Here is a 27418-nt window from a genome sequence, read left to right as displayed (position 1 = left end):
GGATACAAATGTTGTTGTTGTTGTTGTTGTTGTTGTTGTTGTTGTTGTTGTATGTTGTATGTTGTTGTTGTTGTTGTTGTTGTATGTTGTTGTATGTTGTTGTTGTTGCTGCTGCTGCTGCTGCTGCTGTATTGGGGGTGTGTGTGATTTCTTATATTGATGCATTATTTTAAACTTTCTGGGTGTCCCATGATTATATTACAAAGTAGTTGTGCTCTACATTAGAATAGAATACTTCATTATGGTCAAAGACAAGCTCTTGTAAAAATCCCTTTGGAAGAACAGTTCCAAGGAGCATAACATATATGTGACACTTTGTATAACATTAAAATTGATATTTGTAAATGCAAAGGGCATAGGATGTGCTCTACATTATAAATCAAGCAACTGCTAGGAGTTGTTTCTTTTTGTTTTCCAATGATGCTTCTTATCAATTAAAAACTTGGTGTTACACGAGCAAATGTTTATTCTGAAAGCGTGGCCCAGAGAAAAAAGTTTGAGAACCGCTGGTCTACTAGACAAACACATTTCAGACATGTCAACCTATGCACAGTAGTGAACACTGTGCCTCTCTGGAGGGTTGGGGTGCAGCACAGGGGTGTTTCTGGGGGAGCAAAGAAACACCCCAAATTGGCAGGGTGGGGGAGTCCACAGATAGCTTCCTGGAAGCAGGGAGGACTTCCTCCCATTAATTTCTTCAGCTTAACTTTATCTGAGGTTCCAAGGCATGGTACCTGTATATCTGCAACCAATTTACGTCCTAACGGAGAAAAAGACCCTATCATAGAGTCAAACATATTACGTTCCCCCCCCTTTAAATTCTTTTAAAATTCTAGGGTTGAAATTAAACTGCTGGGATTCCACCTCTTTGGGCAAACTGGTAGAAACAAGGGAAAAGAAATTAAGCTCAAAGGAAACAAAAGTTGGGATAAAATTTATTTACCATATTTGTTTATTTATTTCCCTTAAATGCAAAACGATACACAATAATTTCAAATGTTTGCCGTACTTTATTTTTGAGAGCAAAATTGCTACAAAAAAAAATCCTTTATCAACCCAGTCGCTATAAATTAGTTACGTACTTGCATTTGTGTGCTACCAGGAAGCTTATCGTTAGACTAAACATAAATATTGAAGAACGCAACAGAAAACATATACCCTCAAGCTTTAAATGTTGGGAACTAAGTCAGTATCAAGTTACAGATAATCCACTCTGTTTTTGTCATAGTCTCTGGGATGTTACAGCATCAGGAAACCTATTATACACCCAACCCTATTGTTTTTTGCTTACATAGAAATCCCATTGAATCAACATTGGCAAGATTAGGGTGACAGTCTGATCCCCTTAGAATGAACTCCTGCTTTCTTCAGCAGAATACATTACCAACTATGCATAAGACTGCAGTTATTCCAAGTTATCACATGGGCCAATATTCACTATTTTATGCCACATTCATTTTTGTATCCAAGTTATTTCTAATGAGAAAAGCAGCAGAGAGCTTTAAAGCAGGGATGGGGAACTTGTGGCTCTCCAAAATGATGTGGGGCTGCAACTCCCATCATTCCCGCTGGCTGGGACTGATGGGACTGAAATTCAACAATGCCTGGATGAGGAAAGGTTATTTACCCCCTACTTGAAATGCTACAAACCTCAGTGAGAAAGGGGAAAGGGCTTGAATCATAAGTGACTTAGTGATGAATGGTCCGCTAGCGAATTCCGGAACAGCTCTGTGCTGCACAGAAGTTACAACATCCCAACAAGGAGGAACAGGTTTAGAAAGCACTCTACTACCAGCATAGCAATGTAAGCCTAATACAGAAGTGAACTAGTCATAACAAATAGCCACATTTTTGATATCTATTAAATAAGAGAATGCAGTTGTTTATGCATAGGCAGGATTGGAAATATAGATTCGTTAAGTGAACTGCTGCCCTATGCTTCTGTAAAGTTTTTAACCAGGCATCCCCAACTAGTGGCCGTCCAGATGTTTTGGCCTACAATTCCCATGATCCCTAGGTAACAGGACCAATGGTCAGGGATGATGGGAATTGTAGTCCAAAGCATCTGCAGGGCCAAAAGTTGGGGATGCCTGTTTTAACCCAATAACTAGGAACAGCATAAATCTTGTTCCTAAAGTCAAATAGAGATGGTGAACCAATTTTCTTGTTCGTGTACTGGACTCAGTCTTGTAGTTCACCCATTATTAATGAACTTCTCAGCTTAATTCCAACGCCAGCAATCTTGAGAAGCCAGCTGAATTAATACCCACTGCTTGAGTGCTGGGATTTGTATCTGGCTTCAGGTGGATTTGTTTGTGCAGATGAACTGGGAAATAAAATGCAAATTTAATTTTAACTTCAACTGTTTCATGTGCTACCTCCCTTGATTTGCAACCAGGCTAGAAGAAATCCAATTGGATTGACTCTATCATGGGATTAAGGCCTCAGTAATAATAATTAAAACTATAGAACTTCATGAAGGGCCAAACATCAGGTGCAACCAGCTGCATCCTCTGTTTTAAATGGATAACATTCATTAAGTCTGTAGAGTCAACTTACTCCCACAAAATCTTAGCATTCATTTAGCTATGTGCCTACAGTGACAAATGGAAGGATGGGTAAATGAATTTTAAAACATCTCTCAGAATATGAATAACTTAAAAGTTTTTGTGAGTTGCATGACAACTTACAAAGACCTGCTTGGATAATTATTATTATTTTTTAAGAAAACAGTAATAGCATGCAAGCAAGTATCTAAACACAATCATGGCAACTATTTAGGATGCAGTTCTGTGCAAAATGTACTCCTGATTTAATGGAACAACCTGGTTCATGTGTAATTCAGAGTAAGATTATGGCTACTGAGATAGCTTTAAACTGCAACAGGCTGGGACTTGATTAACTTTGCTACATTATTCTGGCCATCAAGCCACAATGCTCAGATCCACTCTATGCCAAAGGGTACACAAGGAAAATGTAATATTCGTGTTTTCTGTGAATAATTTTGCAATACTCAATTTATAATCTATTAAACACTGCCTAAAGAGTTGAACTGGTTTACTTCAGTGCTGTATTCCCACTTTAGCAACTGTTTTAATGGAAGAGCTAAGGAACTAGTTCATTAGGATTCAGAAAGTGATAAAAGATAAAAGTTTACATTTTATGATTATGAACCAGCACAGGATGTATTGTGAGCAATAGAAGGGTGGGATTTTTAAAAGATAGAAATGATGACTATAGGTCTTCAAAAATAACTTCCTAAAATCTACATTTATACCTTCCACTTTTGTTGTAGATCTCCATTAATCTCAACAAACGATTTGATGGATATTTTCTGCCTAAATACCTCGCACATAACGTGAGTATAAGCCTACCGATTTCAAGTGGTTCAACTGTGCTTAATTCTGTGTTGGATTACAGCCATATTTCTTTAAACCATGTCTCTGTAAACTCTGCTCTTCCCTTCTGAAGGGTAAATATTGATATTTGAAATACCTAGATTATATTTACAGCTGTACAATACTAATATAATATACTTCTAAAAATACTACTATAATACTTTATCAACAAAAGTAACTAGGGTAGGTCTTGGAGTTGATTGACACCAGCACCCTGCGTTATAGATCTTAATGTTGAAGTTTGTCCTTCATTAATTCCTGTGTTGTATTCTTAATATACAGTGGTACCTCATTTTAAGCACACAATTGGTTCCGGAGGTCTGTACTTAACCTGAAGTGTACTTAACCTGAAGCGAACTTTCCCATTGAAAATAATGGAAAGTGGATTAATCCATTCCAGACAGGTCCGCGGAGTACTTAAACTGCAAGTACTCAAACCGAAGAGTACTTAAACCGAGGTATGACTGTATTTCATGTTCAGATGTGCCTACTACTATCCAGGATGGTGTGCTGTTCTTTAATCTGTTAGGGAGATTTCCTGTGCAAGCCCTGTTGAAATGAATGAGTCTCATCATTTCAGTGAAAGGTTGTGCTTGGAGACATTCCTCATTGCATGGTATAGAAGTGGGCACGCCCCTATTCCTTCCACAAGGTAACTCTCCTTATGGCTAAAAAACAAGCAAACTGTATTGGAATTCCCTTTTTGTGGAAGAAAAGGAAGCATGTGCTGTGAATTTCCACTTCATACTTGGTTGCCTGTATGACAGAGGGGAGGGAGCACTGCAAAGATAATGCATGAAACAGGGCTTTAAAAAAAACCTGTGCTGAATATGAGTGAAGAAAACCCATGCTATGAACACACACACACAAATGGAATGGGAAGCTTGACATATGCCATGGCTTGATCTTGGAATGTGTATGCATCTCTCTCTCTCTCTCTCTCTCTCTCTCTCTCTCTCTCTCTCTCTCTCTCTCACACACACACACACACACACACACACACACACAGAGAGAGAGAGAGAGAGAGAGATCAGATATGAGGATTTTTTTCAGGATGGATAGCCACATAACCCGAACTAAACAAATATAAATGTCGCATTGCTTTTTTGGTGATAGAAGAACTTTGAAACACTGGCAGAGGTGAGGGTGTTCTGGGATATTTGTCCAGACTAATATGAAGCCTGTTGAAAGATTAGTACCTCATCAACAAGGTACTAACTTTCAAATAAAGGCTGATTTGCACATACCGCTAAACCATGATTTGTTTAGCCTAAATAAATTTGTTTGAATGGGTGAACCCAACCCAGCAAACAAACCCTGGTTTAATTTCTGGCAACAAACATGATATGTTTGTGAACCGTGACTTATGTTAACTATGGTTTTGCTTTATGTGAAAGCCTTGCTTAAGCATGGCTTGCTTTGGTACCCCACCCCAAATGCTCATCAGGCTACAAATCACAAGGCAGGGGTGGCTGGGAAACAAGCCAAGCTTTGGAGAAACACAAGAAACTGAGACAACTCGTGGCTTATTAAATAAATCATGGTTAAAACCAACCATAGCTTAGTGTTACATGCACACACACACACACAACCCCATAAACAGATAGCAGTTCAGGATATGTGTACTGCACCATCTTATTCCGGTACATTAAAAAACCTGATAGTGCAGACACACAGCCTAACCTGCACACAAAGCTTGATTCAAAAATTGAGCTGGGAGTGGGGTGGGGTGGGGGTGAATCATATTTCTACACATTTTCTTTGTCGAATTCACAAACAAAATTCATTGTAATATGACAGGCGACATCATTCCATCCCCCAGAGGCTATCATTTCTACACAGTCCTCCTCATCATAAGCATTATTTGGCTCTCCGTTGCTCCATTTGTTGAAGGTCTGCATTGGGGACCGGTCGGAGTAAACAAAATGGCCCTCTTTCTCGAGGTCGTTAATGCCAATGAAAACTCGGCTGAGGCCAGCTTGACTGATGTAAGCAGCAATTAGGCTATTAGTGTTTTCATCCTTGGGCATGCTCAGCGTTCCTCCCCTTCCTTGGCAGTAGAGCTGGGCGTCCATGTACCTCTTCTCTTCTTTCACCAGCAAGTAAGTCTTATTATCTGTCTCACGCACACCAGCAACAGCTGCGGGGGAGGGCAGTGCTGAAAAGTGAGCACTTGCATTTCTATATAAACCAACTTAATGCATAGCACAATCAACCAGTGATTAAGCAAGCAAGATTGCCCCACATGCAAGGAAGGGGAGACTGTTTGGACATTCTTACCTTTTTTAATGAACTTCAACTCGGTCGTCAGCAAGGTCACTTGATTATCCATTTTACCAATGGCTGTTCGTAGCTGGCCACATTCGCAAGGAATGCCTGCAGAAAATCCGTGTGCAAGTTACATTTCGGCATTGGCACAAAACGCCTCGCACTGTTTGCTGGCCACCCAAAATAGTGCATATTTCACAACTTCTATCCATTAACTTACTACCCTCTTACTCCAACCCTCTGGAGAATACCAGTAATGCTCCATTGCAGGTATTGAACCCCCAGACCTGGCTGCTGGTACATACATATACAGTACGGCAGTTTGTGTTCAACATGGTCCCTCCCAACACAAAGGGATCACAGGGGGTGGTCTCTACGTCACAGTAAATCGTAGTATGGAATAAACCATGGCAGACTATGGATGAACACCTTGCTGGTAGATGGTGTTCAGTTGCTCCCACTTTGCAGCCAAGCAATATAAACCACAAGGCCTGCTCTTAGCATTATATCCAAACCATCATTTGTTTTTCCTGAACAACCACGTGTACCATAGTAAGCCAATAAAATCTTGGCTGCACTCAAACAGAGCCCACAGTTTCCTGCAACTTTTTAAGATAACCATAGAAATGGCTGTTGAAATTCATATCTATTCACAACTGGGTTCAAACTAAGATTCTGCCGTGTTATCCCATACGTAGTAGGAATTCTGCTGGGGTGGGGAATGACTGGTTCATAGACATGAGCTGAATTTGAGAGAGTGTAGTACACATAGGTACAAAAAAGATGACTTGGACTGCTAAGGGCTAATTCACATCTGTATGCATATCCCTTGAGTTCAGTGGTTAATCTAATATTACGGCTGCTGAAATATTCTGTCTTAAAAAACTGTATTATACAAGCTTGTACAAACTATACATAATTTCACATTTATTAATTATGACCTTAAATTGGATGTAAATACATGAAAACAAGTGCTAATATATTTGGTTTACCTGGATCTCCATTAGGACCAGGTGGTCCTGCATCCCCATTATCTCCTTTTTCTCCTAAGAAAGGGGAAATAAAGTTAAGCTTCTCAGCAGATAGCCTCAAGTAGGAACAATAGCCTTTATCTTATACACTGACACCAGAATGCTGACCTCAGGGCCGTCTTAACCATATCTGGTGCCAAGATCCCTCTGGCCGCCCCCTGTGAGTGAGGCGGGCAGGAGGGGCGCGCGAGGAGCTGAGAGGTGCGGAGGAGGCAGACCCAGGCTCGCACTCCCTGTGCACCTCCGGAGAACAGCCTGAAGCCGCTCAAAAACTGAGAGGCGCGGAGGAGGCAGACCCAGGCTCCCGCTCCCTGCGCAAAGCTCCGGAGGCGTGCGGGGAGCGCGAGCCTGGGGCCGCCACGCTTCTCAGCTGTTCAGGTGGCCCCAGGCCAGCGCTCCCCTCGCGCCTATGGAGAGCGGCCTGAAGCCGCTCAACAGCTGAGACAGAGGCAGGATACAAATAAAAATTTATTATTACAGTATTATTATTTGACATGATCGTCGCATGTGGCTTTGTCATAATCATGGTCAATCATCTTCTCTTGTTCCTTGCAGAAAGAACCTCAGAATAATTTAAACAACTTTTTCAGAAATAACCGCTTAGGAAGTATTGAAAGAAAACATACCTTTTGAACCAATGGAGCCAATTTTTCCATGTCTCCCTATGCTCCCCTTTTGTCCTTTGTCCCCTGTTTCTCCTTGGGGGGGGGACAAAACAAAAGACAAATTAAATGCAATTTTTTACATATATCCTCATAGGTCAGAGAGTCTTGAGAGATAATGGAGTGTGCCTCGAAGGGTGAAATCAAACTGCACGGAAGTGACCTCCCTGGGGCACAAGCCTGGGAAGTATGTATGGGGGACCTGGGCTGCCCAGACAACAATACCTTGGCCTCAGTGATGTATCAAAACATACCCGAAAGCATCATGTAGTTCCTCAGTCAGAGTTGCCAGAGACTAAAATTAGTTCAAGCCCCACTGGAATGAATAGATCATGCCCTCACAACCACAGGTCTGAGATTACAGCCCTTTCATTTCACCTATGCTAAGCAGCATGTACGGCTGATCTTTTCCCTGTATGCATTCAAAGTCTTTATTAATGAGGAGTGCACAGCAGCCTCAGGAAGATACCACGAAATAACTATCTGGAGCCTCACAGCAGGAAACAAGGAAGGTTTTTCAGTTTTAATGGCAGCGTTATACAGCATTTTACAACGGAGCTATGGCAAAACGAGCCTCTTAAAAATGGGCTGCCTTAGCAGATTCTAATGAATAAGAGTTAAATATGCACATTGCAGCACAAATCAGACATAAATATTGTCAACAGCACTTCAGCATCTGGTCATCTTTTTCATTATTTGCCCAGGTTTTCTATTATGCATGCAACAGAAATGGTTGCAGGAGCTTAGATTCACTTTGTGTGTATATATGCACCTTTAATGTATGTCGCTGAAGAATTGATGCTTTTGAATTATGCAGTCTTCTGCCTACCTAGGAGTCACTAGATGAACAAAAAGACCAGACACAATGTTGTCTTTCTTTGCATTATGATATTATAACGTAGCTAACAAACCTAGCCGACAAAGGTCCGTATAGTTAAAGCTATGGTTTTCCCAGTAGTGATGTATGGAAGTGAGAGCTGGACCATAAAGAAGGCTGATCGCCGAAGAATTGATGCTTTTGAATTATGGTGCTGGAGGAGACTCTTGAGAGTCCCATGGACTGCAAGAAGATCAAACCTATCCATTCTGAAGGAAATCAGCCCTGAGTGCTCACTGGAAGGACAGATCCTGAAGCTGAGGCTCCAATAGCTTGGCCACCTCATGAGAAGAGAAGACTCCCTGGAAAAGACCCTGATGTTGGGAAAGATGGAGGGCACAAGGAAAAGGGGACGACAGAGGATGAGATGGCTGGACAATGTTCTGGAAGCTACTAACATGAGTTTGACAAAACTGCAGGAGGCAGTGGAAGACAGGAGTGCCTGGCATGCTCTGGTCCATGAGATCACGAAGAGTCGGACCCGACTAAACAACATTGTTTAATAGCACTCAAAATGAGCAGAAGAATGGGAGGGGGGGCGGATAGTTTTGTGTAGATCCCATTCCAAGAAGAGCACACACTAGTATGGAGGTAGCCAGTTTACACAAGTTGCCTAAGAAGAACCTCCGCCTGCTCAGAAGCTCCCAGCAGGCTGTAGCAACCATGGATTCTAGTGAGCTATATTCCATGAACCCCCATTACAACCATCTTGTTTCTTATCTGGTGCTGCAGGGAGAAGACCTGTAGTGGCAGATTGTAAGTGAACAAGCAAAACGTGCAAACTGAGAGCCTGGATGGCTTTTTCCCCACTTGATCAGTAGCTGCTACAGTAATCCAGAGGCTTCTGGGTGCATGGACGCTTCCGTCCTCCGTCTCGAATTGTTTTATAATGCAATCCTATACACGTCTACTCAGAAGTATGGGGTTCATTGCCAAGTAAGCATGTACAGTGGTACCTTGGTTTAAGTACACAATTGGTTCAGGAGGTCTGTACTTAACCTGAAGTGTACTTAACCTGAAGCGAACTTTCCCATTGAAAGTAATGGAAAGTGGATTAATCCTTTCCAGACAGGTCCGGGGAGTACTTAAACTGAAAGTACTCAAACCGAAGCGTACTTAAACTGAGGTATGACTGTATAGGGTTGCAACCTCAGGCCCTGAGTCAACCTGGAAAAAACGGTGAAAAGGACACAGAACAAATACTTAAGCATTGCTAGCAATATTTGTACCCAGTTTGTGCCTTATTGTGCTTATGTTCCTTATTCATGACAAATAGCTAAGGCAGCCATTTTTAAGAGGCTCATTTTGTCACAACTCTGCTGTAGAAAGTGCTGTACAGCATTATCATTAAAACTGAAAAACCATCTCGGTTTCCTGCTGTGAGATACCAATACTAATTTTGTGACATCTTCTGGCCAGCATATTTGAGGCTGCTGCAATGCTCATCATGAATGCAGGAAAAAATCACAACAGTCTTCTGTGACTAGATAACAGAAGCAGCAGCCTCGTCAGCCAACATTTTGGAACCCAGCTTGAAGCTCTCATCCATGCGTGGAAAAATTAGAGTGATTATATAGGATGCTTGTGTACATATGGCAGGGTGAGTTTCATGTAGGAAGATGGAAGCTCTTATAACAGATGCAACCAAATAATCACTATATTCAATACAAAATTGAGTTGTGCGAAAGGGTTCAGTGCATTAGACCAGTAGTTTTCAACCAGTGTGCCATTGGACCTTAGGGTGCCTTGAATGATGATCAGGGTACCACGGGCAGCACTGGCCTCTGTCCCTCTTCCCTTCCTCCTCTGATGCCCTCTTGTGTCTCTGCCTCCCAAAGGCTTGCACAGCTGTTTGTTGCAGCAGCCTTGGCTACAAGCTCCCCAGGCAAAGGCTGCTTCTGGGGCTGGTCAGGGGGTGCTGGTTGCCAGGGGCTGAGGTGGCCTCAGAGTAAGCAAGCAAGCGGGTGAGGGAGGGAGCCCAGCCTGCCAGCCCTTGCTGTTTGGGAATAGACAGACAAGTCCCAGGCCCCTGTGGGGCAGCGTGAGGAAGCACCTCTCTTTAGGGCAGGTATGGGGCAGCTCAAAGACCAGGGGCAGCAGCAGCAGCTGCCCAGAGGACTCCCAATGAAAGAGGAGAGGAGGCTGAGGGAATACACCAGAAGGGAGGATGTTTGAAAAAGAGTGAGAAGCTGCTATCTCTGCAGACAAGAGATGAAATCATTGGGCTCCTGAGCCCCACAGGGGTGTGTGCTGCAGAAAGTATGTAGTTGGTCAAGGGAGCTGTGGACTCAAAAAGGTTGAAAACCTCTGTGTTAGACAATGGAACAATATACTTCCAGCTAACATGATCCTTCATGGACCTCTGGCTTAGAAACATCCCCCTCTTTAAACAAACAAAAACCATTATAGAAATATCTTGCCTGAAGAAGAGTTGTGTCCAACCTGAGAGTTTGCATCATGCATTCTGAACTGTGATTGATCTTAATAATAGGACTTGTTTTTCTGTAGTCCTGTGTTTTCTGATCCTTGAGGTTCACTCAGGTCTTTGGGTCTCAACATAAAAGTACTTAAAACTATTACAGGTATCACATATTGATTTAAGCCTAGGCAGCTCTTCTGGCAAGCTGAAGTGTGCAATGGAAATTCAAAAGAAGGAAGGCAGGAAGATTCCCCTATCCTTAGACCTGTCAGAGGGTCACCTAACATTCTCTACATTGGAACTCTATGCAGAAGCAACCTTCACTCTTCTTAGGAGTAGTACCCAACAGTAGTTGTTAAATTTGCAATTAAAAATAAAGAATAATAATAATCAATATAATTATTATTGATGGTGATGAAATCAGATGCCCTGTTTTTTTAAGATTGCTATTTACTGTTTTATCCAATTTCTTTTTAAAAATGGAACAATCATTGTATGTGCATTCTTAAAAAAAAAAAATCATAATGCAACAAAATTGACAAGTATAACGTTAACTGGTATTCAGAGGTTCTTAACTATTTCTTTCATTTCTTGCAAAGCTATTTGCCGTTGTTATGGTGAGCTTGAGTGTGTGTATGTTTGTTTGTGGGGGCAGAAACTTTATACCTTCTCTAAAGCCAAATGCCACATTTAGTTTTTGTATTTATTTTCTAACTACTCCTTCCAGGTCTCTCAAAGAGCTCCCAGTGCTCTAAATCCAGAAGAAAGGTCAAATAAAAGGGGTCAGATAAATTGGTTTCTGGTGTGCAATTGTTCTCTCATAAGATTTTTTTACCATGAAAATAGCCTCTTATGTCTTTTTAATAATACTCACAAAGAGCCTAAGTATTTTAGAACTTACAGGCCTGGCACAAATGGAATTACAGAAATGATTCTAAGTCCCAAAGCATCATTATAAACATAAAACATTGCCAGATCGGCCAAGGAATTACTTTCACACACCCCTCCCCATGCTCCAGACATTACTGCCCCCCTCCCCCCGGCAATACACTGGCTGCTTCCTGAATGTGAAAAATACCTTTCCTTAGCTAAGTCTGGTATTACAAGAAAGCAGGGTCCTGCTGGATCTTGGTTTTGAGAACCCTCTCTCACGCCAGAACTCTGCAAAAAGCAGAATTGAAGTACCTGCTCAATCAGCTGATGGCACACAGATCCACTGGAAGTTCAATTGTGCTTGGTCACTATCTCCCACCACACCTATAGGGACCACTCATGTCACTCAGCTGACATCAGGTGGGGTGTGTTTTTTAAGCAACAGCCTGCCAGGCCAAATTGGTCTGTGGACCAGAGGTTTCCCACTTTTGACCTAGCCCAGTATCCTGATTCCAACAGTGGCAAGCCAGGTGCATCCAGGAACCCAACAAGCAGGGCAGTGGCATAGCATGGGTTGCCAGCACGCAGGGCCATGCGGAGGGAGGGAAACAAGAAGGAGTGTGCATACGTATTCAACTGCCTAACGGCATCCGTGTCGCCCAGGAGATTGCAGCCGCAGAAATAAGAAAAGAGTCATTCTGGAGAGATCGCTTCCTGGTTCGCATGGAGAAGCAGTTTTCAATGGAGCCTAGTGACAGCAGTGGGCAGCTGTATCGAGGCAGCACTGGGTGTTGAAATTTTTCGCCTCTTATCAATTTTGCGCCCGGGGCAACCTCCCCTGTGACTCCCCGCCAAGCTACGCCACTGAGCAGGTGGTTTGTTCTCCACGACTGGTATTCAGACCATCTCTGAACAAGCTCTCGTGACAAATATTTAGGATTCATGATGAACAGCCATAATTCCCATATGCTCCAGGGAAAATGTAGATGGAAATCGTAATCAAACAGAGAAATATTTGCTCCAAGGGAAAGCTGCATCATTTCCACATATTTTATAGCTTCTACAGGTATAAGCAGCTTTATCTAGCAGCACTCCCTCTAGTGGTGGAAGACTGGGCAGGAATTCCCATGGTTTTGATTGCATCACAGAAGATGGAATTATGATGCCTGGAAAACTTAAGGCAGAAGAAATGTTAGGTTCCTGGCTCTGCTATGAGCCTTTTCTTCTCTTTTGAGAACACTGGAACCAACAATACTGCCAGAAAGCCTGATATACATGATTACCCTCTACTCAGCACTAGGAAATAAACAGTTTCATGAAGAGTAACCTCCATCACCTCCCTCTTTAAAAAAAATACTGACCTTTTTCTCCTGGAGGTCCAACTCGTCCTGGGCGGCCCGGGGCACCTTTCTCCCCCTTTTCTCCAGCATCCCCTGTTTTGCAGTTAAAAAGGAGATACAATAACAACAGCAACATGCTTGAATTCTCAATATGAACAAGCCTCTTGATTTGTAGTGAAAATTACAAGTAGTAATAGGAGCGGGCGGCATTCAAACTCAGTGCAGATCCACTGAAATAATTTTGCAATTGGTACCAAAGGGCCCACTCTGAGCATAACTGAATGACATTTGAGTGTCAGTGTGTGCATGTATGTCTAAATATAAGAAGAAGAACCTGGTGTCAAGGGTCTGGTTGGTTGTGTTTGCTCAGCAACCTCGGCTTTTGAACTCCACCATTTTTTAAGTTTTCAGAGAGGGATTTTCCAGATAAAAGTTTAAAAGATATAACAAAGAGTAGGCCTCTTCCCTAAGGTAATTACACTCAAGCCTGGTCAATGGGAAAAGGACAAAGGTGTAAAGGGAGAGAGTACAAAGGCAAGAGGAAAAGAACTGGCTTTGTCAGAACCTAATGAGGTCTTGAGAACGGCGAAAGAGGATAGAAAAAAAAGATGCAGAAAGTTCAGTTTCAGAAAACAAGAACAGCATGGTCACAGAACATTCAGATACAGTACATGTTAGCCATGCAATGGGGATGCAATTAGTAAACTTCGGACAGAGCCTCTGCATTAAGTCATGGTTTCCATTCTATTTTCAACTTAAAAACAACAGCAACAATACATGATAAGACATTCGGACACACACAAACACACTAATATAAAGCACTGACCATTAGACAAATGCAACATTTAAATGGCACCATAGGTTACTAGAAAATGTAGCAGTGGAAACTCTGGGAGATTCTCAAATGTTTTCATTGATCAATAGCCCTCCTTGTGAAGGAAAATGTGGATAATGTACTGCGGTATATACAGTACATGCCCTTAGGAAAACTAGCCATGCCCTTAGCCACAGCTCCAATAAGGTTAGGTAAGGTGTAAAGGGACCCCTGACCATTAGGTCCAGTTGCGGACGACTCTGGGGTTGCGGCGCTCATCTTGCTTTACTGGCCGAGGGAGCCAGCGTACAGCTTCCGGGTCATGTGGCCAGCATGACTAAGCCGCTTCTTAGTTACCTGACACCTTTTGCCTTTGTGTGAATTCAGCCTCTGCCACAGGGCCATTCCGGATGTGAAGTGGGTACTTTTTAAAATCTTTGCTGTAGTGTCAAAGGCACCTCACCGACATCCTCCAGAAAAAGAAATACGATTGCTCCAAAGTACTAAGACTCAAGGCTGCAGAGAAGCTGAGGGCATGAGCTGGATTTCAGCCAACAGATGAAAGGCTCCAAATCTCATTAGCACTCCTCTAAGCTAGCCAGCTACCCCCCTGACAGTTTAGATCAGGCACTGATGGCTTTTTAGAGATTTTATATTAGCTGTGGCCTTCGCAGGCCATTTTGTGCTTCACTGAATTTCTTCATCAATCTCCTTCACTATTATGATTATAGCTTCTAATTAGGTAGGATATGTGGAACCATGAGCAGATTCGGGACCCATCTCCCTTTCTTTCTCAGGCAGAAATAGACAGATAGTGTTTTCTGATCATTTGATGAATATGAGATTGTTGGAATTCATTAAACAGTCAGACCTGTGCATGCTAACAACCATCATTTTTAGCATTTGTGTGACAATATATAGAAGGGCTTTCCCCCGAAACGTAAGCTAGCTGTTCATACTCTGTGTGGTTTCATAGTTTTATCCAGTGGTGATGCTACTACTAACATAGAGTAGTTTAGATGCTCTTCCAAGGTCAAAGAAGGCATCAGTAGATCAAGATTAATGCCCCCATCTACCTAGTCTGTGCTCTGCGGAATAGACTATTCCTTTCTATAAATATGCACTGTATTAAATCTAGTTAAGAGACAACCAGTCCCAATTTAACGCTGCTCTCCGTTTTCTCTAAAGTGCTGTGCTGCCTGTTTGAATAAAAGCATCCTACTAAATTCAGACATTGCATTTGGATAGTTTCATCCCCAAGGTGTAGAAATCAGCATTTTGGCTTGGGCAATGGCATTCTGGAATATAAAGGCAGAAGGGCAAGGTCTCTCTCTCTCTCTCTCTCTCTCTCTCTCTCTCTCTCTCACACACACACACACACACACACACACACACACACACACACACTTTCAGTACATACCATTATTCCTTCACAAGAGTGACTCATACCCCAGCCCAGTTTACGCACAGTAGGCAGGGACAGAACATTGCCACCTTTTCCTCCTGCAGAAGGAGCAGCCCCATTATACTCCGCTCTACCTTTCCCCGTCTTCACTGCAAAATACATTTGTCTTCCACTGCATCGTGCTTTAGGGGCCTTTCTCCATACCTATATAATGCATGTGCCATGAGGCCAACAAGCACATGCTACACATTAACTAGGGCCTGTTTCTGCAGGCGTACTGTACACGTGGCATAACTGTATACTACTGGCTTAAATTTAGTTGAATAATCCTTCCCTCTTGAACTGTAGATCTGTAAGGGGTACGGTAACTCGAGCAAAACTCTGCTTCAAACTGCAGTTCCAAAGATCCTTTGTGGCAAATCTGTAATGATGGCATAACAGCAATGTAAGCTTACGGCGCATATATGCCCGAGGGGTACACACACCGTAGATGCAAGCTGCTTTTTTGTGCGCTGCATTTTTATTGGCTTAGATTTGTTTTATCGTATGCATGAGAAGGCACTAGTGCTTAAGTACACTGGGACAACAAATTAAACTAGGTGGCAATTGGCGAGAATAGCAATGCGAAAAAATGACGTCCTTATACTTTGAAAATGAAATGTGAAGACATTAAGCAACCAAAATGTAAATTTCTTTCATTTGCTAAAATACCAAAGCATGAATATTTAACAACTGCTACAACGCTAGTTAGGTGTGTTTACTTCTTGTAGTACTGTAGTAGTGGTAATAATAAATAATAATATTTTTTTTTTATTTTAACCCCACCCATCTGGCTGGGTAACAAAGCACTCAGCTATAATGCTTAAACCATGGGATCTGGCATCGCATTTCTTAAATAATTCCAGTGTATTCCAACTGGCCCTTTGTTTACTTTCCCTCTTTTTTAAGTGTAGTGGCCTTAAGGTCAGAGGCAGAATGTTCAGGCACGACAGTTCCCAGAAAATGTTTTGGAAATGTTAAAAGGGGGGCAAAAGCGACCCAGGGCTGGTAGGCCAGACTAACTAACCCTAGGGAGAATGAAGTCAAGAGACACACCAAGTAGTTTCTCTGAAAAACATGTTCCGCAAGCACTACAACTGTTGATCCAAAAGGATGCTTCAGAGAGACTCTCATTCCTTGCGTTGCACCATCATCATAAATTGTCATTTTGTCCCCTACAGGTGACTGAAGCTATGTCTTTAACAGCAGCTCAGTGCACAAACTTTAGAAGATGGTGCTTGTTTCCATGTAGCTTCACCTACATATCAGGCCATTGTTAAATACACTGAAACAGCCATGTAGGAGGCATCTATTTATTTATTTTTCCTATTTGGTGGGCAACTCTAAATCACCAGGGATGCAGTCCAGGATCTGGTGGAATTAAAGAACGCATCAGCTGATCAGCAGTGATCTAAGTGATCACTATATAATGCAGGCCTAAAAGAAAATTCTACAGCATTCTTAACAAGTGATCTGGAAATGCAACTATAAATTGGATTTAGCACCAGTAGGCAGAATTCCAAAACAGGCTACATGCCAGCCTATATGGAAATAGGGAAGCATACCTTTGTGCAGGTCCCCTTGAAATTCTGCCATCGGGAAATCTTCCAAATTTCGCAACACTTTTCTCATTACAATCCTTGAGGGGGGAGTGCTTGAATTTTGACAGGTACTAGGATTGTGGGATGAGTAAAAAGTATGACAACGGTACCAGTATCAGGCAGGTTATAGCAGGCATGGGATGCCTGAAGCCAGATGCTGCTGGACTACAATTCCCATCGTTCCTGACCAGTGGTCACGCTGGTTGGTGATGATGGGAGTTGGCGTCCAGCAACATCTCGAGGGCTACAGCTTTCTCAGCCCTGGTTAGACAGAGAACTAAGGGTGTGGGTGTGCAGTGATGTTTAATCACCATCACCATTAAAAACTCCCAGGTTGATTTCTTTAGCTCCCTACCATAAGACTAAAAGCTCCTTCCCCTACAGAGGCGAAGCCTTAGAAAAACGAGTATGCACATGTAATTTCATAGAATCACAGAATTGTTGTCGAAAGTGACCCCCAGGGTCATCTAATCCAACCCCATACAATGCAGGAATAACAGCTTAAAGAATCCCTGACAGATAACGATCTAGGGTTTTTTTTAATTAAAAAAACCTCCAGTGAAGGAGAGTCTACCACCTTCTGAGCTCAAGTTCAACTTTTTTATTCCCCATGTTCTGTGCATTAGTATAAAGACAACTAAAACCATAAATCATTTCCTCCAGCTGCTTCCTTATTGGTTTTTCCTGCCCATTAGCAAGTTCCTGTACTACTAACCCAGTTTCCTGTACACCAATGAAGTTATCATCCCCAGTACTTGGTGTGTCCCCTGTCCTCTAAAATATTATCTCCCACTTTCAGGATTCAGTTTAACACTCTCCTGATCAAGTTTGTGAGACTCCTAGCAAACGCATTCTTGCCAACTATGTGAGGTACAACCCATTTTCCCTTTAGCCAACGGAAAACACCTAACAATCCCGAAAGCAACCTCAGCAAACAAAAAAATATGACTGGGTGGGATCAGGGGAACTTCGCTGGTCATGAAAATAGATACGCCCGTTACCTTTTAGGCCTGGAACCAGAATCTGAACAGAGCAGGATTCTTCTGCAATATGCTGAGCATATCCAGATCTTGGCAGAGACAGGAAGGCAAGGCTAATTACAGAGACAAAGAAAACCAGATCACTCTTCATAATGAGCTTGTCCCTTACTCCTAAAAGGAAAGAATGAATAAACAGTTAAAAGGAATTCCAAAGACTTCCAGTAGTTCCAGGCGGTGTTTGCAGTCTTCTACAGTCCAGTGCCTCCTACCTTTGCAGCATGTAAGCAGCTTATCATGTACCTTGTGTTATGCGGTATATAGAGTAGAGTTCCACAGGAAGTCATGTGCAGAAAAGCTATATCGGGGGTTCTCAGACTTCATCAGAGAGTCTTTGCAAAGCAAAGAAATATTCAAAACCTCCCAAGTGCAACTGAGAAAAGGGGCCTTTGCCAAGCCAAAGCTCACTCTTGTCCTCAGCCCAGGAAAAAAAAGTTCAGACTAACAGATCAAAAGAAATGGAAACGCAAGGCTGAAGAGGTTTTAAGGTTCCCCAGGGAAGGAGGGCGAAGAGAGAGGGGGACTAGCACACTACAGACAACACAACAGGCAGCCACAGAGTCCTATACTGCACTGGTTGGGAGGGAAAGGCTGACAGCCAGTCTCCGAGCCCAATCAATGCATATGGTGGGAGAGGTCAAGCTCACGGTTCCCTTAGGGAGGCCCGAATTGCATTTTCAAAACCGCTGTGAGAGTTCAACTGAGGGAAATGAAAGCCGCTTAGGAACAGATCCCAAGTACAAACGCATTGGGTGAGATGAACCTAATGAAAAAACTGCCTCAAATTGTTTTGTTTTCCACTGTTGTTTGCAAGCTCAAGAAGAAGAACAAATGGCAATTTCCTCCTGGATTAGCATGGGAAAATGGATTGGGGCTGACTTGGTTCTAGGTGGCCTCCACTGAATTCTATGAGATAAAAGAGGCACTGGCATCACTAATGGCAGGGAATGAAGATGGAGTAGGGTTTGGGGGAAAGGACTGGAACTCTCTAATCTATTCTGCCTCCTGTCAAACCTGGTGTGCATTTAGGTCGTGGATATTCCTGAGGACTGCGATCTCTTCTAGAGAGGCCCAGCTCCCTAATCCTAGATCTGTAGAGGGCTCAGTGCAGTTACTCACTACTGTGGCAGTTTCTTGAAAAACTTGCTTTAAGGTCTGAACCCTGACACTGAAACAGGCCTCGGGACTAAACTCTGCCTCCTACTAAACCTCCTACATTGCTTTAACCATTGTTCTTCAGCCTGTCAACAGATGTTATTGAACCACAACTCCCGTCACCAGGCTGGGGGGGGGGGTTGGATTAATACCAACTTCATTTCTTCCCCCAGGTCTGTTAGTTCCCTTGCTTGCTTTCTGCAAATGTGAGATGAGGAGAAGATTGCTAGGAACAGAGCCCTGAGTCCTTTCCTTTACTGTATAGTCTTCCTAGTCCAGGTAGCTCCCATCAAGCAATGGCTACTAGACAGTGCCCAGAACTGGGAGATTAGTCTGAGGAGACTTGGGCACCTCAGAAATACTTGCAGTGCCATTGAGGCATCTCTCACACACACCTCAGAGACCATTTAAGGGATCTTTAATTATCTTTTTCCCTGTTCCCACATCCATTTGTGCTCCTCTCCTTCCACTTTTCAATTCTCCACAACTAACTCCCCCCGCCGCGGCCATTATTCTTTTCTATTATCCTTTGACTTGACACCACCACCAAACCTACTCACCCAGCTTCCCTCCTCTTGTACTCTTTTTTATCTTGTTTTTTTTTTTCTACTAGGCCCTTCATTCCCCCCCCCTTTTTTTCTTCTTCTTCTTCTTCCATAATTATTTCTCAGAAGCAGAGTTTAATTCAAGTCAGGGCTTCTTAGAACCGTCTCCAGAGCTCCTTTCAAGCATTGGGCTCCATTCTGGAAAAGGAGCAGGATGGCTGTGAGAATTCCTCACTCAGTCCCAAATAGTTATTCACAGCCAGCAACCACTCTTGGAATCATTTCCCAGACAGAGGCTATAATTTTATAGGCAGGCTTGAAGCCTGTCACTTTTTAATTAAGTACTGCCTGGAAGAGGGTGTGTAGAGGCCAGGTCAGGAAGGGAACCCACCAGAATCCACCAATGGGAAAGAGCATTTTCCCTCTCCTTGCTGCTGTTTCCATCTCTCCCTCTCTCCAATCTATTACAAAATCTCACCGATTCCCAAAGTTTCCAATGTTTTTTGCACCCATGCAGATCACACCACACCTTCCTCTAAGATGCTGGCCAATACCATTTAATTACTGCCACCTTTTTTTCCTGGCAAGACTTAGCTGTCTTTAAAAGCAGCGTGGCAGGCAAAAAATTAAGCCGAGCATATTCAATATGCCTTACTCTTTTTTAAAAAGAAAAAAGAAACAAAGGAAATCAAACAGTATTAACAGAGCTGCCATCCTTTTGCATATTACAAGTTGGGAAATGCTTTGCATCCTTTTGCATATTACGAGTTGGGAAAGGTTTTGCTTAGCATTTCTCTGCTATTTCCCCCTTAGATTTATTATTTAGCTGCTGTGAAGAAAGACAGCTCACTTTTGGTCTGCTACCCCTCAACACAAACTCCACCTTTTAGCTTACTTTACACTCTCTACAGACTGCAGTAAATATTCAAGTGACTACTACACCATCTGTAAAAATACACTGCAGCTTGCGTGCTTTTCAAGAACTGTTAAAAACTAAAGCCAGAAACTATACTCCTCTACTGAACATAACATGCTTTCTCTTTAGCTTAGCTTCCATTAAAGAAGAAGAAAATGAACGCTACACCACTGTTAATCCAGCCTTAAGTTTACTACCCACTCCACTGATAGCTGTCAAGCTCTCCCTTTTTTTTTTTAAGGGAAATTCCCTTATGCTGAATAGTGAGAAAAGGGAAAGCTTGACAGTTCTGCGTTGAGCAAGTGTATCTGCTTATCTCAGGCTTGAAGCATCACCTACCTTACAGTTGCTGAGAAAACAGGCACCGTAGCACAACCTCTGCCTGGAGGGACACTGCACCGATGAACCTCATTGCTACTATTTACAAAAGCCTGGTAGTTTTTAATTTGAAGCAAACTCGTCTCCTGCTCTTCGACATCCAGCAAATCAGACCCAACAGTTGCGAGCGTTATCTATAAACAGCTTCCTGTTTGAAACAGCTCAGCTGTCCAGCAGGACAGTAATTAGGAGCAAAATGTGTGGGAACGCTACAGCGACCCATGATGTAAGCTGCTTCTTTTGGCAATGCACTTTTTTGGGGGAATGCAGAATGCCTCTCCGTTCACAACCCTCCTTCCCATGAAGAGAAATCCTTGGTTAACCGTTTAGGTCTGGCCAGTTGCAGTAATGTAAACAGGATCCAGCTAGAGCAAAGCTTCTGCTGTCTCCCTTTAGTTTTCAGATGGGATATTTAGAAATGCATTGTGGGCATGGTTCTCATCGAATCTTGGCACTTGGCTTAGAGACATTCTACACATTAAACACAGCGAGGTAGTGGAATTATGGACTGTACCACTTCAGACCATAGGTAGGGGTGTTAAAAGGGCCCTATAGTATAGAAACTGGAGATAACTGAATTGTGGGGAAGGCTGGACTTCATCTGCAGCTCTTGACCAGCACCACTTCTGCCTGGCCACAGAGACTTGGCAGTTGCCGTTTCCCATGTTGCTTGCAGCACATTGTAACTGTATTCAGACTGCCTTCTCCCAGCAGCAGCTAAGACAAGGCAGTAGCAAGGACAAAACCTAATGAAGTTCAATAATCATATCACCACTGAAGCTTGTCTGGGCTGCTAAGAGAAGGCATTTCCTGTGGGAATAGCTGTTAGTTCTGTGCCAGACCCAAACACACCACTTATAGCTGCATTTTCCAAGGCCAGTCAGAGCCTTTTCACCTCGCGAGACGAAAGCCACTGTCCTAATCAGTCCCTTCCTCCAACACAGTGGAGAAGAGTGCTGCCATGATGTTACCAGTCATATGTATTGGGTACAGGCCCTGGAACCAATATGGTGCCATGAATGTGCCTTGTTTTCCTGAATTTTGGAAGGCTCAGGACGGTTAAAAGGAAGTGCTTTTTCATGCAGCAGAGTCAAAATTGTGAAACTCACTCCCACAGGAGGCAGCGGCGGCCACCAACTCAAAACGGCCTTAAGGGGACTAGACCAATTCCTGACGATAAGGCTATCAAGTGACTACTAACCATGATGGTTTTGCTCTGCCTCCACAGTTGGAAGGCAGTAATGCTTCTGAATAGGGACCCAGGTGGCGCTGTGGGTTAAACCACTGAGCCTAGGGCTTGCTGATCAGAAGGTCGGCGGTTCGAATCCCTGCAACGGGGTGAGCTCCCGTTGCTTGGTCCCAGCTCCTGCCCACCTAGCAGTTCGAAAGCACATCAAAGTGCAAGTAGATAAATAGGGACCGCTCCGGCGGGAAGGTAAACGGCGTTTCTGTGCGCTGCTCTGGTTCGCCAGAAGCAGCTTTGTCATGCTGGCCACATGACCCGGAAGCTGTCTGCAGACAAACGCCGGCTCCCTCGGCCTATAGAGCGAGATGAGCGCCGCAACCCCAGAGTCGGACACGACTGGACCTGATGGTCAGGGGCCCCTTTACCTTTTAATGCTTCTGAATACCAGTTGCTAGAAATCTCAGGGTGAGGGTTCTTCTGCTTGGGTCCTACTTGCAGGTTTCCCACAGGTATCTGGTTGGCTGCTGCGAGAACCGGATGCTGGACTAGATAGGCCACTGGCAAGTTCCAGCAGCCTCTTCTTACATGCTTCCCGCCTTCACAAGAAAACTGTACCTAAGAGTTCCCATAAAATCCAGCACAAGCTCACCTTCCCTCTATACCAGGGTTTCCCCAAACTTTGGGTCTCCAGCTCTTTTTGGACTACAACTCCCATCACCCCTAGCTAGCAGGATTAGTGGTCAGGGATGATGGGAACTGCAGTCCAAAAACAGCTGGAGACCCAAAGTTTGGGAAACCCTGTTCTATACTATAATAAAGGTGTGTTCCCCACAGTGCAGTTTGCATGGTATTAAAAACCAATAAGCGATGCTGAAGACTCCAGGTCTTCACAAGCTAGAATAGATCCCTTTGTATACTCTGAGGGTGTACTACTATAATGGCAACTGCGGGGAGAAAACGTTTTAAAAGGTGTTCATAAACCGAGGTTCCACTGTATCCCTAGCACTAACTGCTCTTGGATCTCTGGACTGGAGCCTAGGCTCTTGCTGCAGCCATCTAAAAATAAAGACACCAAATATTTGTGGAAAACTACTATTTGACCCTACTACACTATTATTAAAAACCCCACTGGGCCATTAAAATGATGCCCCACCCATTCCCATTTCTCCTTATCTTGAAAGAGCACAGTAGGGGGAAATGCCTCCCTTATGCACCAAGAAACTCCCAGAGGCAACTGATTATAGCAGCTCATATTCCACCATAAGCACAGCCAAATTATAGCAGGCTATTATCAGCAGGAGCTACTGTCCTGTCAGCAGCTGCTGTTTGGAGACTCTCCTGAGTAGTATTCATTGATCATAGGAGACTTGCATAAGAAAAAGGTCTTATTATACATGTTCTCTTGATGAACAAGGTGTCCAGTAGTTCATGTCTCAGAGTAGATGGATTAATAGTAATGATATTCTGGAAGGCTTTCAACTGCTAAGATAAAACTGAGGTGCCTTTGGTTTTGGGGTACCCCCCCAAAGGGGCTTAAGTCTCCATCTGTCTTGTTTGGGGCCAGTGCAGAACAGCCAAGATATAGCAGCCAGTGAAATGGAAGAGGAGCAGACACCTCAGTACTCTTCTATTTCTCACTACCCTTCAGGAAATCTTTGAATCGGATTCATTGCTTGTTGGCCCAAGAAAGATAATTCATCTGCCCATGTGGATTCATGCAGATTGGTTGAATTATAAAAAGGTTGCATTATAAAAAGGATGTTACAATAAATAGAAAAAAAATTCCTTCAGTAGCACCTTAAAGACCAACTAAGTTTTTATTTTGGTATGAGCTTTCGTGTGCATGCACACTTCTTCAGATACTTCAATAAATAGAAACAGCTTCTGGAAGCAAGTAAAAACCCTTACTGTCGGTGGTTGAAAGTCTGGGGCCCTCAATTAGGAGTCAAATAGTGTGAATACTTGTTAACCATATGCATCAAAATAGTGGAAGCATTCGCTGGGGAACTACTGTATTTTCTAGCAATTAGTTTCAAATACACAGGAACTCTCTGAGCCAAGCTGAAAAGCAACTATTTCCCTTTATTCATATAAGTAGTTCCTAAAGAATCAGAAGAGACTCACAACCAACCAAGAAATCTGTTTGATGTACAGAATGTGACAGGGTTATTTCATTCCCCCCACCCCCCACCTTTGAAGACTGTTACATACAAATCACCAGTGCATTGATCTCTCTGCCCATAAACAGTGTAATAGTAGTGAGACAAAAAATATTTTTTTAAAAAATGTAGAGGGAACCAAATAAACAGGTTGACGTTTTCAAAGTAATGCATATTATATATTTAAAACTGATATACTTTGGATAAGTTTAAGAAACTTGAGAATATCTGGGTGATACTCAACCAAGTAAAATTAGTGAGTCTACTCACAAGTATAAGTACAGTCAAGTATCACACATTTTTTTTGAAGGAGTGTCTCATTCCAAGTGGACTAGTTTTATCCCTCAAGAGAGGGATAAAAAAAAACAACTTTTATTATTAACAACCATTATTATTAACCGCCCAAAGGTGAGGTAGAGTTGATACCTCTATTTAAAGCCTTACAGGTTGAAATAAAATTGTTACAGGTTCAGAACACAACCACCTTCAAAGAAAAATATCTTCAGTAGGGCGTATTAACTGTTAATGTAAGAACAAGAGGTAGCTGGAGGTTACACACAATTCTTCCACCAATCACTTGAACCTATCATGAAGTAAAGCTTTGACAATCCTGTGCATTTCAACCCCTGTTCATAATGTACACTATTCAAACAGCACCGACTGATAATTCTGAAATGCAGAATTTTCCAGATACGAGGCACGGGATGTCATTATAAAGTTGCTCAAACCACCATGTGCCAAGAATCCAATTGCTTTCCTGCAGATTCTTGATTTTGTGCCTAAAGATTTTATTTTAAAAAGGGTAAGGTCAAGGCACAGCTATGTAATGGACTCTAGGGTTCTGCAGAACAGCAGCGTTCCCAGTAGACACATTAAAAACTTGGGCAGATAACTGACTTCCCACACACAGCGCCACCATGAACCTTCACGGCGGATTTTAAGACTATGAATATTCAAGGCAGGTAATACTACAACCATCCAAGTAGGAAGATAACCCTTTACCCCATTTAATAACAGAGATGTCACAAAACAATCAGTTTTACAGATTGAGACTGCCCATGACATATTATTTTGCAACATGTTTTTTATTCAAAGATGTGGTATCTCATAGAATCATAGAATCATAGAGTTGGAAGAGACCACAAGGGCCATCCAGTCCAACCCCCTGCCAAGCAGGAAACACCATCAAAGCATTCCTGACAGATGGCTGTCAAGCCTCTGCTTAAAGACCTCCAAAGAAGGAGACTCCACCACACTCCTTGGCAGCAAATTCCACTGCCGAACAGCTCTTACTGTCAGGAAGTTCTTCCTAATGTTTAGGTGGAATTTTCTTTCTTGTAGTTTGAATCCGTTGCTCCGTGTCCGCTTCTCTGGAGCAGCAGAAAACAACCTTTCTCCCTCCTCTATATGACATCCTTTTATATATTTGAACATGGTTATCATATCACCCCTTAACCTTCTCTTCTCCAGGCTAAACATACCCAGCTCCCTAAGCCGTTCCTCATAAGGCATCGTTTCCAGGCCTTTGACCATTTTGGTTGCCCTCTTCTCGACGGTTCCCACTGAAGAAGTCTAAAAAAACACCAGCCAGCTGGGTTGGAAGAGTTTCTTTTGGCAGTGATTCTGGGAAAGATGACAAGTTCATGTTGCATGCATCTTTCCTTCTCCAATTCAGATACCCAGGATCTGAAATTCTTTGATCACCCAGTGCAGAGAGCAGGAGAAAACATGGCCAGCTAACCCTATTATAATGATTAGCAGAACCCAAGTTGAAGTTCAAAGTCCTCTCACATTCTTAATAGAACATTCCTGGAAAGAATATAGCAGAAGCATCACAAGGGGAGTAGATTGGCCAGTTTTGGATAGCTCTATGGTAGGTTTTGCTGTAACCTATCTAAATCCATGTCCAATATAAGAATGTTTAAGGCCTGAGAAAAGTGTGGTAGGGTAGCTAGAGTTGAGAGTTTAGAAAGATCCTATATACAGAAAAGGGTGCCTGGAAATTTTAGAGAGATGCAAATCCTCCATATTGACAATCCACCATAAATCTTAGTGTCCGAAGTATTTCTGTCTTACTAAGCATGTCAGTGAATGGTGATGACGTTGAGATAATTCACAATCCAGTTTATTATGTGGGAGTCTAAAGACTTAAGAGACTGCTGATATTCACCAAAATTTTGAAGACACTAAACCCACAGGACATTCTTTGGATCATCGCCTGCTAATTCTATGTGCTAGGATGGGCTTGTTCTTGTCCTTTTCAAATAGTAATTCATTTCCCCACACACAGCAACTTGCTTTTGATTTTAAGCTGCCTTTCAAAAGTAGTTTGTGATACAATACAGTGGTCCAATGTTAAAATAGAAAGCGAAAAAACCTCATTGGTGTGCGCAAATTTTTGGATGAGCCTTTGGACAACAGCCACTATTTACGAAAGCGTGCCGAACAGAATGTTGATATATCACATTCTACTAGAATTACTTCAGAATTAAGTACATCTAGCCATAGATGAGATCTAATGTTCTATTGTTTTGACACATTTATGGGATGTAGAATACTGTATACGCAATAGGCTATAAGCTTCACTTTTAAAAGGCAATTTTCATTACTATAAAGAGACATTCCCCCTACAGGAACTACATTCATGGATCATCTTAAACGTGTCTATTTCAAGTCTCATTGAGTTCAATGGGGCATATTACCAGGTATGTGGGTACAGGATTGCAGCCTCAAATTCATTACAGCATCAGTTCAATAGTTAAAACCTAAAGCTATTTCCCATTTTGAACTGTAAAAATGGCTCACAGGTCAACATTCTTCTGCGAAGTTTGTGTAGCAAAACAGGCTTAGGTCAGTATCAAAGTTTATCAATAACAATGTGATACAGTGTAGGTAGGACAGCTCAACTCCACCCTAGGTACCCAGAGTTCTCCTTTTACCCAAGCCACCAAAGCAGAAATCTTGTTAGTGCTGCTGAACAATTTGCTTACTGTTAAAATGCCAAAATGACTAAAAACCACTAAACATTTAAAACTACATTGGCATCCTGCTGCATATCAGAAATACTGTTAGGCAGGTCTAAGGTCTACAGATCAACACATGCTCAATGTCATCTCATACAGAAACACTGGATCAGAAACTGTCCTGGTTCCTTTTTCTATCAGAAAAGCCAGGGATCAAGGGTCTTAAAGATTATGCCAGAACTCTTTTTCAGTTACCTACCTTGGGCAGTAGTAAGATTGTTGTGCGGGACATTAAACCTTCTACCACCAAACCCTAGCAGAGACTCCCATTCTCTCCAAATGTTTTTTCTTT

General features: G+C 42.6%; 1 protein-coding gene across 5 annotated transcripts; it reads right to left on the bottom strand.

Moving 5' to 3' along the window:
* Positions 1 to 1186: 1186 nt before the first annotated feature.
* COLEC11 (collectin subfamily member 11) lies at positions 1187 to 21242 on the bottom strand. Of its 5 annotated transcripts, none has more exons than XM_035109901.2 (7): positions 20720 to 21242; positions 17729 to 17878; positions 12890 to 12961; positions 7324 to 7395; positions 6659 to 6712; positions 5679 to 5774; positions 1187 to 5556 (listed from the first exon to the last, which is right to left on the bottom strand). In XM_035109901.2, the coding sequence occupies exons 2-7, from the start codon at positions 17856 to 17858 to the stop codon at positions 5147 to 5149; spliced, it is 834 nt and encodes a 277-aa protein (XP_034965792.2). In that variant the 5' UTR covers positions 17859 to 17878; positions 20720 to 21242; the 3' UTR covers positions 1187 to 5146. The 5 variants fall into 5 exon arrangements, with proteins under 5 accessions (XP_034965792.2, XP_034965794.2, XP_060128453.1 ...); XM_035109903.2 differs by having other exon boundaries at positions 1187 to 5538; positions 20720 to 21144; XM_060272470.1 differs by lacking the exon at positions 20720 to 21242 and adding an exon at positions 18008 to 19439 and having other exon boundaries at positions 17729 to 17820.
* Positions 21243 to 27418: the final 6176 nt, after the last annotated feature.

The sequence above is a fragment of the Zootoca vivipara genome, chromosome 3 (assembly GCF_963506605.1).
Source record: "Zootoca vivipara chromosome 3, rZooViv1.1, whole genome shotgun sequence".
Lineage (NCBI taxonomy): Eukaryota > Metazoa > Chordata > Lepidosauria > Squamata > Lacertidae > Zootoca > Zootoca vivipara.
The sequence above is the reverse complement of the archived record's forward strand: the minus strand, read 5'-3'. Positions and strand labels throughout refer to the sequence as shown.